Below are 14,377 nucleotides of genomic sequence, written 5' to 3'. Positions count from 1 at the left end.
GTGGTCAATTATGAGAAACAATAGTCTATAAATTGCGGCAGCTGGGCTGAAATGCTAAGTAATATATCTAGTATTGATTGGATTAATCAAATCAATTGCTCAGGATCTTATGGATCAAGACCGCCAGCTCCTTTGGCTGAGTTGACACAACACAATGGCCAGCATCAATGCTGAAAACGCGGACCTTTTTGCCACTGCGCTGCTCAATGAGATCTATTGTCTCTCTTTGGAAAGCAGGCGGAAGTAAAACATCTCGTTCGCAAAACACCCATGACGATGGGATGTCCAAGTAGCCCGCGTAAGTAAGCTTGTCTCTAAAGCTCCTCGCCGAATGATCGCTATGCCCTTTCGCGAATTCCAATGCCTGCTCCCAGGGAACATCATTGTAATTTCCCTTCGCGCATCCTTCGTCTTCAAGAACCATGTATTCACCCTGATTAGGTCAGAATGGGAACGATTCACGCGAGTTCTATGTGGTGATTTCTTACCTCCAAGGGAAATTGGTCAAGGCCAAGTTTTCCGGCAACGTCAAGGGCAGTTTCACCCACTGCGGGGCTGAGAGTGCTGATATTGACAATCTCCACAATACCGCCGGTCTTTCCAGCTTTCGATCGATCGGACTTAAGAAGACCCTTGGCGCTTTCATTGGCGACGATCCCGCCGTATGAATGGGGTATAAGGACGATGTCTTTTCCCTGGTCGGCTAGCTTTGAGATAACCTCGCGAAAATGAGACGCATCATCGTACATCGACGACGACGGCGATGACTCTCTCCTAATAGCGGATTGCAGTGGCTCGACGATTGCTTCGAAACCAAGCGATCGGAGGTTGTCGACGAAATTTGTGTAAAGGGCTGGGGGCGAAAAAGAGCCCGGGATGACCACGAGAGTTGGTTGGGACATGGTTTCGGGAGAGGGAGTTGAATATGATTCGAAATCGAATGGATTGATGATATTATTGCTATTCCGGTGGTGCAGTGACCTCTCTCTTTAAATAATTGCACGCCAACTAGGTAGAAACCTGGCTTGATTGCCCAGAATATTCCTCCACGTTCTCCAACTCCAGTGTTTCTCTCTGGTTGGCTGGATTTGTCATGTACCTAGGTATCTTGAAAATGGTGAAATCCTTCGGGGCCATTTCATCGCAAGATGAATGCTGAGTGGGCGGCAACAATTCCCAGAGACATTTTAGTGTGGGTAGGTTGGCCTGTGGATCGGGCCGATTGACACATGCATCGGCGACATAAATTCGGCCCCCACGCGGAAGATTTCAACCCGATTTCTACTACGTAGTACCTACTAGTTAGTCAAGCATCATGATTCCAAGTTTGTGATGATTTAAAATCGTGACCACCAGTTGTACAAGTTAATAGCCAATCTACTTACTTCATTGCATTTTGTTTCAAAAACAGAATTATATTGCGAAATAACCCTGGAGATAATCGATTTCGTAAATAAAAAATTGTGCATATTGTACGCCTCTTACCCGTGGAATTTAGCAAGATCTACACTCTCCAATGAACCATCCTTCCCCCAACCCAAACAGCTTTAACATTCCGATCATCTCCACTCCAAACCCACTTCTGAATCTTCTCTTCCCAAGATTCAGTTCCAAAGATATCAACATTACCCACAGGTCCAGACTGGATCAGACTGGTACAAGGTCCCCCGTTCATATTAGCAGTAGAGGAAAGCGGAGATGCACCGTTCATCCGCACAGAACCGAGCTGAATCAACTGCGCATCCATGATCATCCCGATCTCAAACCCACCAATATCATCTTCCATGTTGACAACAGCGGCTCCGCCACGAGTGGCCAGGTACAAGCTCTCAGCGACGGATAGCTTTTCTCCTCCTTCAACAGATTTACTGCCGTGGCCGGCATGGGAATGGTAGTCAACGTAGTCTTTCGTGTGGCCGAGTAGTCGAGATGAAAGACAGGCTTGTCTGGCAGCTTCTAGGATGGAAGGACTGTAGCCACCACTCACGTCCGTGCCTAAGCCAACGGTGATGCCTTCGTTGAGATAGTCTCGGACTGGGGCAATTCCAGAGCCGAGAGCCGAGTTGGAGGCAGGACAGTGTGAGATCTTCGCATCACGCGCTTTGATGAGCGTCCGTTCCTCTTTGGAAAGGTGTACCGCATGCGCGAGAATGGTTCGTGGCGTGAGTAGATTATGCTGGTCGTAAACAGCAGCATAGCTTTCTGCTTCGGGGAAGAGGTCTTTCACCAAGGTCACTTCGTTCTTGTTCTCCGCGATGTGTGTCTGGATGTGAAGTGGGGGGGTTATAGCTAGCTGCCAATTGACCGAGCGCGGTGAGAGAAGGTCGGGAGCATGTTGGCGCGAAACGAGGCGTGACAATCGGTTTCACGAGAGCGCCCTTCGGGTCTAGAGTGTGGATGTAGTGAATTGTATCCTTCGTCGCGGACAGAGAATCCTCGGCGGAGAGATCTCTGTAGTAGTCAGGGCAAAAGCCTGGCTCGTCCATACACACTCGGCCGATGAAGGCGCGCTGGCCCCGTGTTTGGCAGATTGCTGCCAAAGCATTTGTCGCTGGGACGTGGATTGTCGCGAAATACGATGCGCAGGTTGTGCCATGAGCGAGTGTGCGTGAAACGACCTGGTCGTATTTAAGTAGTGCTGATTCTGGTGCATCTTCTGGCTTCTGGGCCTGGCTTTGGCCCTTCACGGTTGGCTGTGTGCCGAAGCCTGATTCTACTGGAAAAGTGTAGGTCTCTAGCCAGTCCAGTAGAGTTGAGGAGCCGAAGAGGCCTGCATTTGGGTATTGAGGCGCATGGATGTGGGTATCTGCGATTGTTAGAAAAATTATTCATGAGGTATGTTGAATGATAGCAAATATTCGCGCTCACCGATGAATCCAGGGAAGAAAAATTCATTCCTATCTTCGCGTGCCTCGACGATCTTCACCTTGGTCGCGCCGCCAAGATTGCCATTCGTCTTTCCATCAACATCAACCCAGCCATTTTTGCTCATGAACCCAGTGAATGCTCCATCCCTTGAACCTTCCAGTCGAATCCCTTGATCCGACCGCTCTCGGCGGAAACCCACAGGATACCCTGAGTGCGCTGCAGCTCCGGTTTAGACGGTGTTGAGGTCAAGTCTGACTCGGGCAGCCGACCAAGCTGGATGAATGTTCCCCGGTAAACAGTGAATTCGTACTCTCGTCTCATATTGAACAAAATTTCTCCTGTTCAAATTCAAGCTCGAAACAAGGGGCAGTGTATTGTAGATTCCAAATTGGTTGGCGTTTATTGGCCACAAGTAATGCGATGCAATGCGATGCGGTATCAAGAATGCAGAACTAAATCCAAGTGTATCCGATCTATTAACTCAACAGCAAGCCGATCAGTTCAAAAAGATTATTCCAACGAGCGAATGCGGGCCTGATATATCCTCGTTCAAGGGTCAAAGCTTAGAGAAGGTTGCGGTAACGTCGCCTGATAAAACACCCTTCCGAACGCCGAGATGGGTTCCAGGTCTGGGGTAGGTCTATCAAGGTTATTCCTTCTGCATTCGACAGTCTTCTCAGCAGTGCCCTTGCATCGAAGCCTTCTAGCAAATTGTTTCAAGGTCGTAGTCGTGAGCGATCAACAGGGCAGAGTTCGTGGCGGGGATCGGCAGTTTCCGACTATTGTAACGTATTATTACATTTATTACGGGCGTGGTGATGTTATTTTGGTGGCAGATTAGGTGAGGTGGGATGGAATTCATGTAATGTATTGTCATTTGACCGCTGATAAGAAATTGCGGGCAAAAACGGGGCTTTAATGCGGGCGAGCGGCGTTTGTCATCCGCCTTTTCTTGTGCAACTGACCCCAAGAAACGATAATTCATCACATTAGTTACCAGGTGGTTGTAGAGTCGCGTTTGACTGCGGGAATTTCCCCATGTCTGTCAAAAACGTGATGGTCATGGTACACGTACCTACTCAGGAAGCGATCGGCCCATTGAGCGTGCGTGAGTTGGTCCCCGGCTGCCTTCCGCGATCCTAAGTGATATGATTGCCTAGCCTTGGTCCTTTGCCTGGCTGATAACATGCTTCTTTGCTGATTTCACTTCCTCCATCGATAAATAATTCACAATAATTTTTGTGCAAATTAATAGAGGGAACAATGGGTTGATTGCGGCCATCGAGCGCCGCACATTAGAGGAAAGGAAAAAAAAAAGAAAACTCGGGTCAGGGTTCGTGGGGTATGTAGTATGACATAAAATCTTGCGTCTACCTACAAATTTCAATTTTCCGTTTCATTATATCTTTGTATTTCCAATGTACTAGCCAATAGGCTGACAAAATGTGACGATACCATAGCTCCTCGGTCCGATTCAACGACTGAATGTTGTGAGCTAAGGTAAATGACCCTCCCGAGAAATCGGTTAGAGTAGCAACATTTACTGATTGAGCGTATTGGCTCCACCTTGCCTGTATGTATTTAGCTGGAGTGCCGAGGAGAGATAGTTACGAAGGGAGATTGCTGACATTATCCCAGCTTTCTTATGCATCTGCATCTGAAGAGAGACGGATCTTGAACATCGCGTATTCCCTCGGACAAACTTTTCACAGGCCATGGGAGCCGTATCCAGTCAACTGTTTGCTGTTGAGGCGAGTGGTAACTTCTTCTCTAATTCGGTCGAGATGAAAAGACCTGAATTATTCTCGGGGGCTCTTATTTATGGCCAATCATCAGCTTCGTTTTAACACCATTTGCCCAACATCGGGCAACACCCCACTCCTCAATAAGTTTGCTGGAATCGGAGATGGTCCAGTTCCGGCTGCTATTATCAAGGCGGAATGCGAGGCAATTCCTATTGGCCGACTCGTTGAGGCATCTGATGTTGCCAATGTTGCTCTATTTCTTGCCGAACCCGCCAGCTCTATTATAAGTGGAGTTGAGATTCTGGTTGATGGAGCTCGCTATGTATACAGCCAATTCAGCTATAGAACTAGGATCATCAGCCCGTTGAAAATAATTTAACTTGGAAGTCTCTAGGCAATGCCTTAATAGTAAGAAGCCGAACCTTGGAACAAGCTTTAATCTGACGACACTACTTGGCCCAGGAGTACTGACGATGATGGAACTTGAGTCTAAAGGATACCTAGTGTAGTTGGGAAGAGCGGTATGAATAAGCCACAGATTGTATATAAGGCATCTCAAGCTTATGTAGTCTAGCAACACAAACCATCCCTCCTTCTCTCAGCTACCCCTCGGTCTCCATCCCTACTATCTCCATGTGCCATTCGACAAACACGTTTCGATCATGCGGGTAGAATCGTATTAGACTGCGGGATTCCCGCGGGCCCGCACGGCATTACCCGCGCCCGCAATGAAGGGTCCAATTAATCCCGAGGTGTGTTGTAGAAATTTCACGTGGGACTGGTTAGTGCCTTGTGTAATACGTTTGAGTTAGCGCCCCTGCGCTCCTCTGTTGCACAAAACACCGCTATAACCAATTATAGACCTGACATACGCAGGTATACTAGTTTCTTGGCATCTGTACACTGCCCAATCCTCCGTCCAATTTAACCGCTGCGATGCAGAACCTTGCACCTACCGCACCTTTTGGTGTGAACTGATCTGCCCCCTTGTTTAGCCATGGATTTTGTCCCAGAATCCGAATTTTTAGAATTCCTACATCCGATAATACCATACCGAAGTACTTTATAATTGAATCTCAATCATGCACGTCGAGATACGGTCCGATCGAAAGGATCCTCATGCTGAAAATCAACATCTTTTTGCTTTCCCGAAAGCAGTCAGCGATGGCTACCATCCGAAGCAACGACACGGCAGTCCAAGCATCAGTGGCGAGCGTCTCTTATTTAGTATCATGTTCATCTTGCTTCTGATTCCCTTGACTCTGAGCATTCTACTGCTATATAGTGATGTTCAAAACTGGCTCCTACCGGGGAATATGTACAACCTGGTGAATCAATACAGGTCCTCTGTTCAAACATCGGTCCAGGTCATTTCTGCTACTCTAGCAGCCATCGAGGTCTTTGCACTCTGTCGCCTAATCAATCTGACAACCCGCATTCGCTTTAAAAGAGCTCCGGTGTCACTAAATATGCTAAGCTTCTGGTCGGCCCTTTCGAATTCAACAGCGAATTGGAGCTTGCCTGCGTGGATGATCATCGTGACTCTCCTGGTCGCTAATCTGCATACCGCTCTGACCGCAGTTTGGACTGGCGCTTTGACCCCAGTGAATACTCTAGGCACGCAAAACACCACCATTCAACTGCCTAACTGGTCTAATAATAGCCTCATCAAAGAATACCCGAGTCAGATCGATCGGACCGGGCCGACTGTTCGTAACACCAAGGGTTACTTCACATATTCGGTTGGCGTAGGCCTTCTTGGGTCTCTGCTGGGCTCGGCTAATTCAGCTTCGTCGATCGATAACAGCATTCGCAATCACAATAAGCTGGATAATACACGATATAATTACCACGGCCGATCATATGGAGCAGGTTCAAGTGCCGGTCTCACGGATCAGTCTGTTCTCGATATACCACATGCGATCAACTATACCTATAGTGAGATGGCTCTCGCACCCTCCGTCTCTTGCATTTACAACCGCAGCTCGGAATATGCCATCGACCAGCAGGGCGATGGCAATGTCTACGCCGCCAACGGATATCTCCCAGACAGCACTAGCGGAGAGTGGTCTGATTATGTGGGGTTTGGAACTGGTGCAATTGTGGCAATCGGTGTTTCTCATAACCCTACCGCGTGGTCAACATTGCGATATTTGGCTATTTCGGCGGGAAAATATTATAAAGATTTAGATATGATACAGTGCGCTGTGAGCTTTACTACGACATGGTTCAACGTTTCTGTCAACGTCAGTGAACGAAACATCACTATCCACAAGATTTCCGGGCCCTCGGAAAGCTCTATCCCGGAGATTGACCCTCACGGCAATATCACTCACGTGGTGATGCGTCAGCTAGCGCTTATTTCCGCGGACCAGACCAGTTTCTACCGCTCCACTGTCGGGGACGTCTTCAACGCTAGTATTGGTGATTATCGAACAGCCGTCACAAACAACGCGACCACAAAGCCATCAAGATCGGAGTCAGAGATTGCTCTGAAAGGAATCGAGAACGCAGTGATATCTTTTGTTGACGACATACTCGTTGCCTACGCATCAGCCCAGCTAATGGTCAGTGGACTGACAGTCTCCGCGCCGGCGTTGGTACATGCCGAGGCTATTCGTGTCGGATCACGGGCCTATATAATCATAAATTCAGTTATCACCATTGTGATTGCAATACTGGTGGCTGTTGAAGCCGTTCGCATGCGAGGATGGAGAGCGCTCCCGGCATTTGATTACACGGATACTCGAATGCTAGTTGTTGGTACGTCAAGGGGGGGGTAATGGAATCGCCGAATACGTGGACCGTGAAGGAGTCACAGACTGGGGCTATGTTCCGATTGTGTGGAGTGGTTGGGCACTCCATGAACATGGATTGATCTCTGTCGAGACTTCGCGTAAAGGAACTAGAAACTCCCTAGCCGATGATTCAGTGACCAGAGAATCTACTCACAGCGACGAATAGAGCACCTAACATCGAATGCTTATGTTGTGCGACCTCAACATTCTCTTGTCGCCTCCTTCTACGGTATTGCGGTCAAAATAGCGCCTCATCGTGTTGTCTCTTAGTATCCAGGAGGCGCGGCTACTTTTGTTATCTTGCTATTGCTTATATCCCTCGTTGTCAATAATCCAGCAACACGAGCTTTCGAGCAGCAGCGTTCCGTTAAAGCAATCTAGAGGTTGCTATTATGAAATTTCAGGGAGCAAAGAAGGATTAAATAGAGATAGAATCGATGATCAATTAATTTATTTACAGTACCCAACAGTCAAAACCACAGTAAGAAAGCTATTTAAATGTTGAAATAGTCTCCACTTTTGAAACATGAGTCATGATCATGAAAACAGAAAAAAAGGGGGAAAATGTTGAATGTATACATCAGAAAGAAAAATAAATCGTCGGGCCAAGCAAGCACTCTAGCTCTAGAACTCAATCTAACGAGTTCTAGTCTAGGCTGAGGTAGACAAGGGTCACGATCACGCAAGACGGAAATGCAAAGCAAGCCAAACTAAACCAAGCCATCACATGGGTATCATAATCTATTCAGTATCCTCGACCGGGCCGCAGGTGCAGAAGAGGTTCTGGTCACCGAATGCTGCAAACGATATTAGTAAATGATCAGGAATGGAACGAAGGTGGGATTAGGGATCGAAGGGAGAAAAGCATACCATCATCAACACGGGTGACGCTGGGCCAGAACTTCTTCTCCAGCAAGTAGGGCTGGGGATAAGCGGCCGTCTCACGGGAGTAAGAGCGGGTCCACTCGGTGGAGAGCAGATCGCGCTGGGTGTGAGGGGAGTTCTTGAGAACGTTGCCCTCGCGCGGCTGCTTGCCGGCCTCGACATCGGCGATCTCCTGGCGGATGGAGATCAGGGCGTCGCAGAAGCGGTCCAGCTCAGCCTTGTTCTCTGACTCGGTGGGCTCGATCATCAGAGTGTTCGAGACGGGCCATGACATGGTGGGGGCGTGGAAGCCGTAATCTTGCAGACGCTTGGCGACATCGATGGCCTCGACGCCGGCGGTCTCCTTGAAGCCGCGCAGGTCGAGGATGAACTCGTGAGCGCAGCGACCGTTCTCGTTGGTGTACAAGATCGGGTAGTGGGGCTTGAGGCGGGCGAGGATGTAGTTGGCGTTGAGCAGGGTGATCTTGGTGGCGTGAGTCAGGCCGCGGTCTCCCATCATGTTAATGTAGTTGAAGGTGATGGGGAGAATGCTGGCGCTGCCCCAGGGAGCGGCGGAGATAGGGGGAGAAGCGGTATCACCACGCTTGGACTGGAGGTACTCGTTGGCCGGGTGGCCGGGGAGGAAGGGGCGGAGATGCTCCGCGACACCAATGGGACCGACACCAGGACCACCACCACCGTGGGGAATGCAGAAGGTCTTGTGCAGGTTCAAGTGGCACACATCAGCGCCAATCTCGCCAGGGGAGCAGAGGCCGATCTGAGCGTTCATGTTGGCACCGTCCATGTAGACCTGGCCACCGTGCTCGTGGACCAGTCGAATGGCCTCCTTGGCACCAGGCTCGTAAACGCCGAAGGTGCTGGGGTAGGTGATCATGAAAGCGGCGAGCTCGTCCGCGTGCTTCTCACACTTGGCCTTGAGATCAGTCAGATCCAGGTTACCGGTCTTGGTGTCGCACTTGATGGTGACAACACGCATACCAGCCATAGCAGCAGAGGCAGGGTTAGTACCGTGAGCAGAGACGGGGATCAGGCAGATATTGCGCTTGGCCTCGCCGCTGGCCTCCTGGAACTTCTTGATGACACGCAGACCCGCAAACTCACCCTGAGCACCGGAGTTGGGCTGCACAGTGACTTCAGCCATGCCGGTGATGTCGGCAAGTTGCTGCTCCAGATCATCGATCATCTGGATGTAGCCCTTGGCCTTATCAGCGGGCATGAAGGGGTGCATCTGGGAGAACTCGGGCCAGGAGACAGGAATCATTTCCGTGGTAGCGTTGAGCTTCATGGTGCAAGATCCAAGGGGAATCATGGAGTGGGCCAGGGAAAGATCCTTGGACTCGAGGTGCTTGATATAGCGGAGCATCTCAGTCTCAGAGTGGTGGGTGTTGAAGACAGGGTGAGTCATGAAGGAGGAGGTACGCTCCAGGCTGGCGGGGATGGGGGTGACTGAGAGAGTGCCATCGACCTCCACGGGAGAAACCTTCTTGTGAGCAGCAAAGATATCCAAGATACCCTTGACTTCATCACGGCCGACGGTCTCGTCAAGAGAGATACCGACCTTGTTCTCACCGAAGCGGCGCAAGAAAACGTTCTTCTCACGAGCGGCAGCAATAACATCCTCAGCCTCGAAGGCATTCTCGAGCTCAATGGCAAGGGTGTCGAAGACAGCCTCGCCCTCGATGTTAGAGCGGACGGGAACATTGTAGCCGAGACCGACCAGCTTCTCGCGAAGGAGAGCAGTCATAGAGACAATGCGTTGAGCAATGGACTTGAGACCGACAGGGCCGTGATAGACAGCGTACATGGCAGTCATGTTGGCAAGGAGGGCCTGGGCAGTGCAAATGTTGCTAGTGGCCTTCTCGCGACGAATGTGCTGTTCACGGGTCTGGAGAGCCAGACGAAGGGCGCGATTGCCAGTGCGGTCCTTGGAAACACCAACGACACGTCCAGGAACCTTACGCTTGTATTTATCGGCACAGGCGAAGAAAGCGGCGTGGGGACCACCGAAGCCCATGGGGACACCCAATCGCTGGGCGTTACCGAATGCGATATCAGCGCCAAATTCGCCGGGGGCCTTGAGAACGGTCAGGGCCAGCAGATCCGTGGCAACACTGAAGGTACCACCTTGGCCGTGGATGGAGTCACTCAGGGACTGGAAGTCGTAGACACCACCCTCAGTATCGGGGTACTGAGCCAGAACACCGATCAGGTGGTCACCCTGGTCCTTGACCAGCTTGAAGTTATCAGCCATCACATCACCAATGACGAGGTTGATTCCGAATCCCTCGGCGCGGGACTGCATAACGGCGATAGTCTGGGGGTGGCAGAGGTGGGAGACAACGAAGGACTTCTCGGCCTTCTTTTGCTTGGAGGTGGGCATTGTGGCGAAGGACATGGTCATGGCCTCGGCGGCGGCAGTGGCCTCGTCGAGAACGGAGGCATTGGCGAAAGGTAGACCAGTCAGGTCGGCGGACAAGGTCTGGAAGTTAAGGAGGGACTCGAGACGACCCTGGCTGATCTCAGGCTGGTAGGGGGTGTAGCTGGTGTACCAAGCGGGGTTCTCCAGGACATTGCGGAGGATAACCGGGGGAACAATGGTAGGGTAGTAGCCGGTTCCAATGTAGGTCTTGCCAGAGACATCGATATTCTTGCGGTAGGTGTCAAGGAGCTTGAGCATATCAGTCTCACCGAGTCCACCTTGCACAGCTGAGCGGTAGAGGTTGATGTCAGCGTGGGGCTCGGAGACCGTTAGGTTCTTCTTGGACAGAATGTCCGCGGGAAGGACCTGCTTGACGAATTCGTCGAGAGACGCGGCAGGAGGATCCAGGACGGCCAGCATCTCTTGGGCAGCTTCAGGTGAAGGGCCAATGTGTCTGCGGGGGAAAGTATCGAGGGGTTGGAAGACATCAGGCGGGTGAGGGTCGCCATGAGCATAGACGGAGCTAGTGTATACTCCGCGGCGAGCAGCGGGAGCTTCTTGCTTGGTGTGCACGCCACGACTGCCATTGAAGGGCGAGAGAGTCACGGAGCGGAGGGCCACCGGGGAGGGACCAGCTCGCACACGCGAACGCAGAGCGAGCTGGCGGCCGCCACGCAGGGCAAACCAGGATGCCGCCATGAAGAGCTACCGGGGGAGTGACGTAGGGAGGGGGTGGGGGAGAGATACCTCAGCACACGACACAATTGAGGTAGAAGACAGGGATGAAGGAATAGAGTGAGGAGAATGAGAAAAGAAGTTAGGTAGGATCACAGAGAAATAATATTTATGATCCGCATCGGTCTCGTTTTTCCCGGTGGTTCAGGGCCGTAGGAAGCGTGAACCCTACAGCCGCCGACCGACGGGCAACGCGACGGAAAACTGCGATAACGGGGTCGGGAGTGGACCCGAGGCCCATTGCAGCTCCTATCGCACCAATGGTGGTTCTCCGAAGAGAGAATGTGGGTCGTGATCCAATGAAGTTGGCGGTGGCATTCGGCGGTTGATCGTTTTCCGAGGGAAAAGTGAAGTCGCGGAAAGATAACGAGTGGGTCATGTGATCGAGAATCAGGTGATTCAGTCACGGTGACTCGATCACCGCTGCTCTAGACTCGTTGCTCTTTACTTTCCTACAGTAATATGGGAGAAAAAAAGGGGAAAAGATACAGTTCGGCAATTACATTCAGTCCTGATTTATCCCATTCTCAGCACTGTACAACTACTATAGTGTTGTAGTGCCGGGAAAGCGAAATTGCGGGGATATAAGGTCATGTGACACTCCGCTGTCACTGTCATGTGATTTCCACCCAGTCCGGGGAAAGCAAAGGTCCCACATACAACTATTATCTACACTCCTTTCTTCTCCGGTCTGCTCTCAATTTTCCAGGATAATCGTCATAACATAATTCAATTCAATTCGTCTCCATACCGTCCATCCATCGCTATCTGACAGCTACGCCTAAATGGTATACCGGAAACTGGGCTCCCCCTCGATCTCGCGTTCGCCCTTCTCCGCCTGCTTGTTGCAGAACCAGAACCACACACTCAGACAGCAAACCACCAAAATGATCATAATGTTGCATCTGGTTCACCGGATATATCAGTATACGTGAAAAGCAACCGGGGGAATATTTTGGAAGGGTCAAACTCACGCAATGGCAGCGTACATGCCTGGCCGGTACTCCGGCGCATCCTGATCTCGGAAGACCAAACTACTAGCAATGCCACCAATACCGCCAAATCCAACCAGTGTCGCACTGCTGAACGCGCGAGTCCATTGACCACGCACGTTGTTCGCCTGGTAAGCCATGCAGGACGGAATATTTGCATTCGCGCCTGCGACCGTAAAAAAGACACCTGCGTACCGCACTGCGTTGCCCTTGGCAAATCCCATCATGGGCAATCCGATGATGCAGAGCAGGCAGTTTCCAATGAGAATTGGTCCGCGGATTTTGTATCGGTCGCCGATCCAGGCTGTGCTATACATAACAATGCCGGCGAAGACGTATGGCGGGGCCACAAGGCATTGCGACTGACCAACGTCAAACTTCATTCCTTCCATCAGGATGATGGGGAGGAAATAGGCGATTGCGTAGGTGACTGTAGTAAGGCAGCTGTAGGATTTTAATGTTAGCATGTTCCCTCACTCCCTTGATATATGTAGATATTGCGTACAAGAAGATAAGAGCGAAACCCCAAATCTTAGGATCAAGTCCTGGCTTCAGGAACTTCTTTAGGGAGAACGCCTCGAGATTGCCGTCGTGACGATCATTGTTGATGCGGCGGACAACCCAATCGCTCTCTTTTTTGCTGAGGAATCTCCAGGATTTGGAGGCGCGGTCTGGAAAGTCGACTAGGAAAGCGAAGCAGAGCATGCCGATGAATCCGGTGATCTTCAGTCATTAGTCTCGGCGAATGGAGTGGAAACGGCGGCGGATTATAAACATACCACTCCCTCGAGGATGAAAATCCATCGCCATCCACCAAGCCCATGCTTACCGGACAACTGCATCAAACCGAATGCCAAAATACCGGATAATGCAGATGCAACACAGCCGATGAGGTAGAATACCGAGAATCGCTTTTGCACATCATCTATGTCGCATAAGTCGACGCATTCAAGAACGGGCTATTTCCATTGCAACTTACATCGGGTATACCAGCAGGAAAGCAGGTAGACACACCCCGGGAAATAGCCTGCTTCCAAAACACCCAGTAGAACGCGTAGCCCGACTAATTGGCCCCAATTTTTGACGAATCCCGTTCCCTGAAATGTATCCTGTCAGCGTGTTGCTAAAAAAAATATCCAGTGATTCGACGAGGGCGTCAACTTGGAGGAACTGGCATACAATCATAATAACCGCCCACGACATAACAATGGTCCCCAAGAATATAGTCGGTCCGATCTTGCGAATTAAAATCGTCATGGGTGGTTGAAAGATAACGTAAGGCACAAAGAACATGAGCACAACAATGGACTATTGCTTCGTTAGATGAACGCATTCCTCGCCATGAATGAGCCGGGGGAACATACATAGCGATTGCCGACACCGAGTTCCAACTCTGTTTTCAATCTTCAAGACCTGTTAGTAAACACAAAGAATAAGGTAAAGGCTAGATTGCTCAACTCACCCCGCAATAGCTGCAGCACTCAGATTAGTTCGGTCCATCAACGAAATGCAGTATGCCAGTCCAGTCATAGTCACGAGGCGCAGATCAATGCGGCGAATGATCTTGCGCTGCTCTTCCTCCGTAAACTCTTCCTCATCTTCCACACTGCTGGGGGTTTTCTGCGCGATATCCTCGATGCGATCATCGTAGATGACCTTCTCGTCGGGCGTGGAGCCCATGGTGACTTTTCTAAAAGACTTTCTGGAAACGTCAATATATTATATGGGCCCCTTTGGTGAAGTTGTGAGTGAGAAATAGAAAATGTCAGGCGTGGTGACAGCACAAGTCATGCACAATGATAGAGCTCCAAAAAAAGTGGTGCAAGGATCCCAGCATGCTTTTATGATTCCCGTCCCGCAAGAAGGGACTAGGAACGTGCGGAGACCAACCTGCAGTACTACTCCATGGGGTCTGAATCGAGAGTTTGTTCCACT

The 14,377-nt window shown here is 50.5% G+C and overlaps 5 protein-coding genes across 5 annotated transcripts; 1 reads left to right on the top strand and 4 right to left on the bottom strand.

The window, feature by feature from the left end:
* Positions 1–91: 91 nt before the first annotated feature.
* N7481_007085 (alpha/beta hydrolase) lies at positions 92–902 on the bottom strand (the record flags this gene model as incomplete). The annotated part of the gene is made up of 2 exons (XM_057266304.1): positions 92–433; positions 489–902. 2 exons carry the CDS (start codon positions 900–902, stop codon positions 92–94), a joined length of 756 nt encoding a protein of 251 aa, XP_057120505.1.
* A 602-nt stretch (positions 903–1,504) lies between these two features.
* Positions 1,505–3,189, bottom strand: N7481_007084 (uncharacterized protein; the record flags this gene model as incomplete). The annotated part of the gene is given in 4 exon segments (XM_057266303.1): positions 1,505–2,289; positions 2,306–2,806; positions 2,869–3,036; positions 3,048–3,189. The coding sequence occupies 4 exon segments, from the start codon at positions 3,187–3,189 to the stop codon at positions 1,505–1,507; spliced, it is 1,596 nt and encodes a 531-aa protein (XP_057120504.1).
* Positions 3,190–5,695: 2,506 nt separating this feature from the next.
* On the top strand, positions 5,696–7,396 carry N7481_007083 (uncharacterized protein; the record flags this gene model as incomplete). The annotated part of the gene is made up of 1 exon (XM_057266302.1): positions 5,696–7,396. One exon carries the CDS (start codon positions 5,696–5,698, stop codon positions 7,394–7,396), a length of 1,701 nt encoding a protein of 566 aa, XP_057120503.1.
* A 756-nt stretch (positions 7,397–8,152) lies between these two features.
* Positions 8,153–11,414, bottom strand: N7481_007082 (glycine decarboxylase subunit P; the record flags this gene model as incomplete). Its single annotated transcript, XM_057266301.1, has 2 exons — positions 8,153–8,208; positions 8,282–11,414. 2 exons carry the CDS (start codon positions 11,412–11,414, stop codon positions 8,153–8,155), a joined length of 3,189 nt encoding a protein of 1,062 aa, XP_057120502.1.
* An 817-nt stretch (positions 11,415–12,231) lies between these two features.
* Positions 12,232–14,122, bottom strand: N7481_007081 (putative phthalate transporter; the record flags this gene model as incomplete). The annotated part of the gene is made up of 8 exons (XM_057266300.1): positions 12,232–12,355; positions 12,425–12,886; positions 12,948–13,165; positions 13,222–13,367; positions 13,422–13,539; positions 13,622–13,750; positions 13,807–13,846; positions 13,905–14,122. 8 exons carry the CDS (start codon positions 14,120–14,122, stop codon positions 12,232–12,234), a joined length of 1,455 nt encoding a protein of 484 aa, XP_057120501.1.
* Between the last annotated feature and the right edge of the window lie 255 nt (positions 14,123–14,377).

This window comes from Penicillium waksmanii (assembly GCF_028829765.1).
Source record: "Penicillium waksmanii strain IBT 27052 chromosome Unknown utg000007l:1.0-4314555.0:1.0-4317578.0, whole genome shotgun sequence".
NCBI classification, from domain to species: Eukaryota; Fungi; Ascomycota; class Eurotiomycetes; order Eurotiales; family Aspergillaceae; genus Penicillium; species Penicillium waksmanii.
This window is presented reverse-complemented; position numbering and strand designations above follow the sequence as displayed.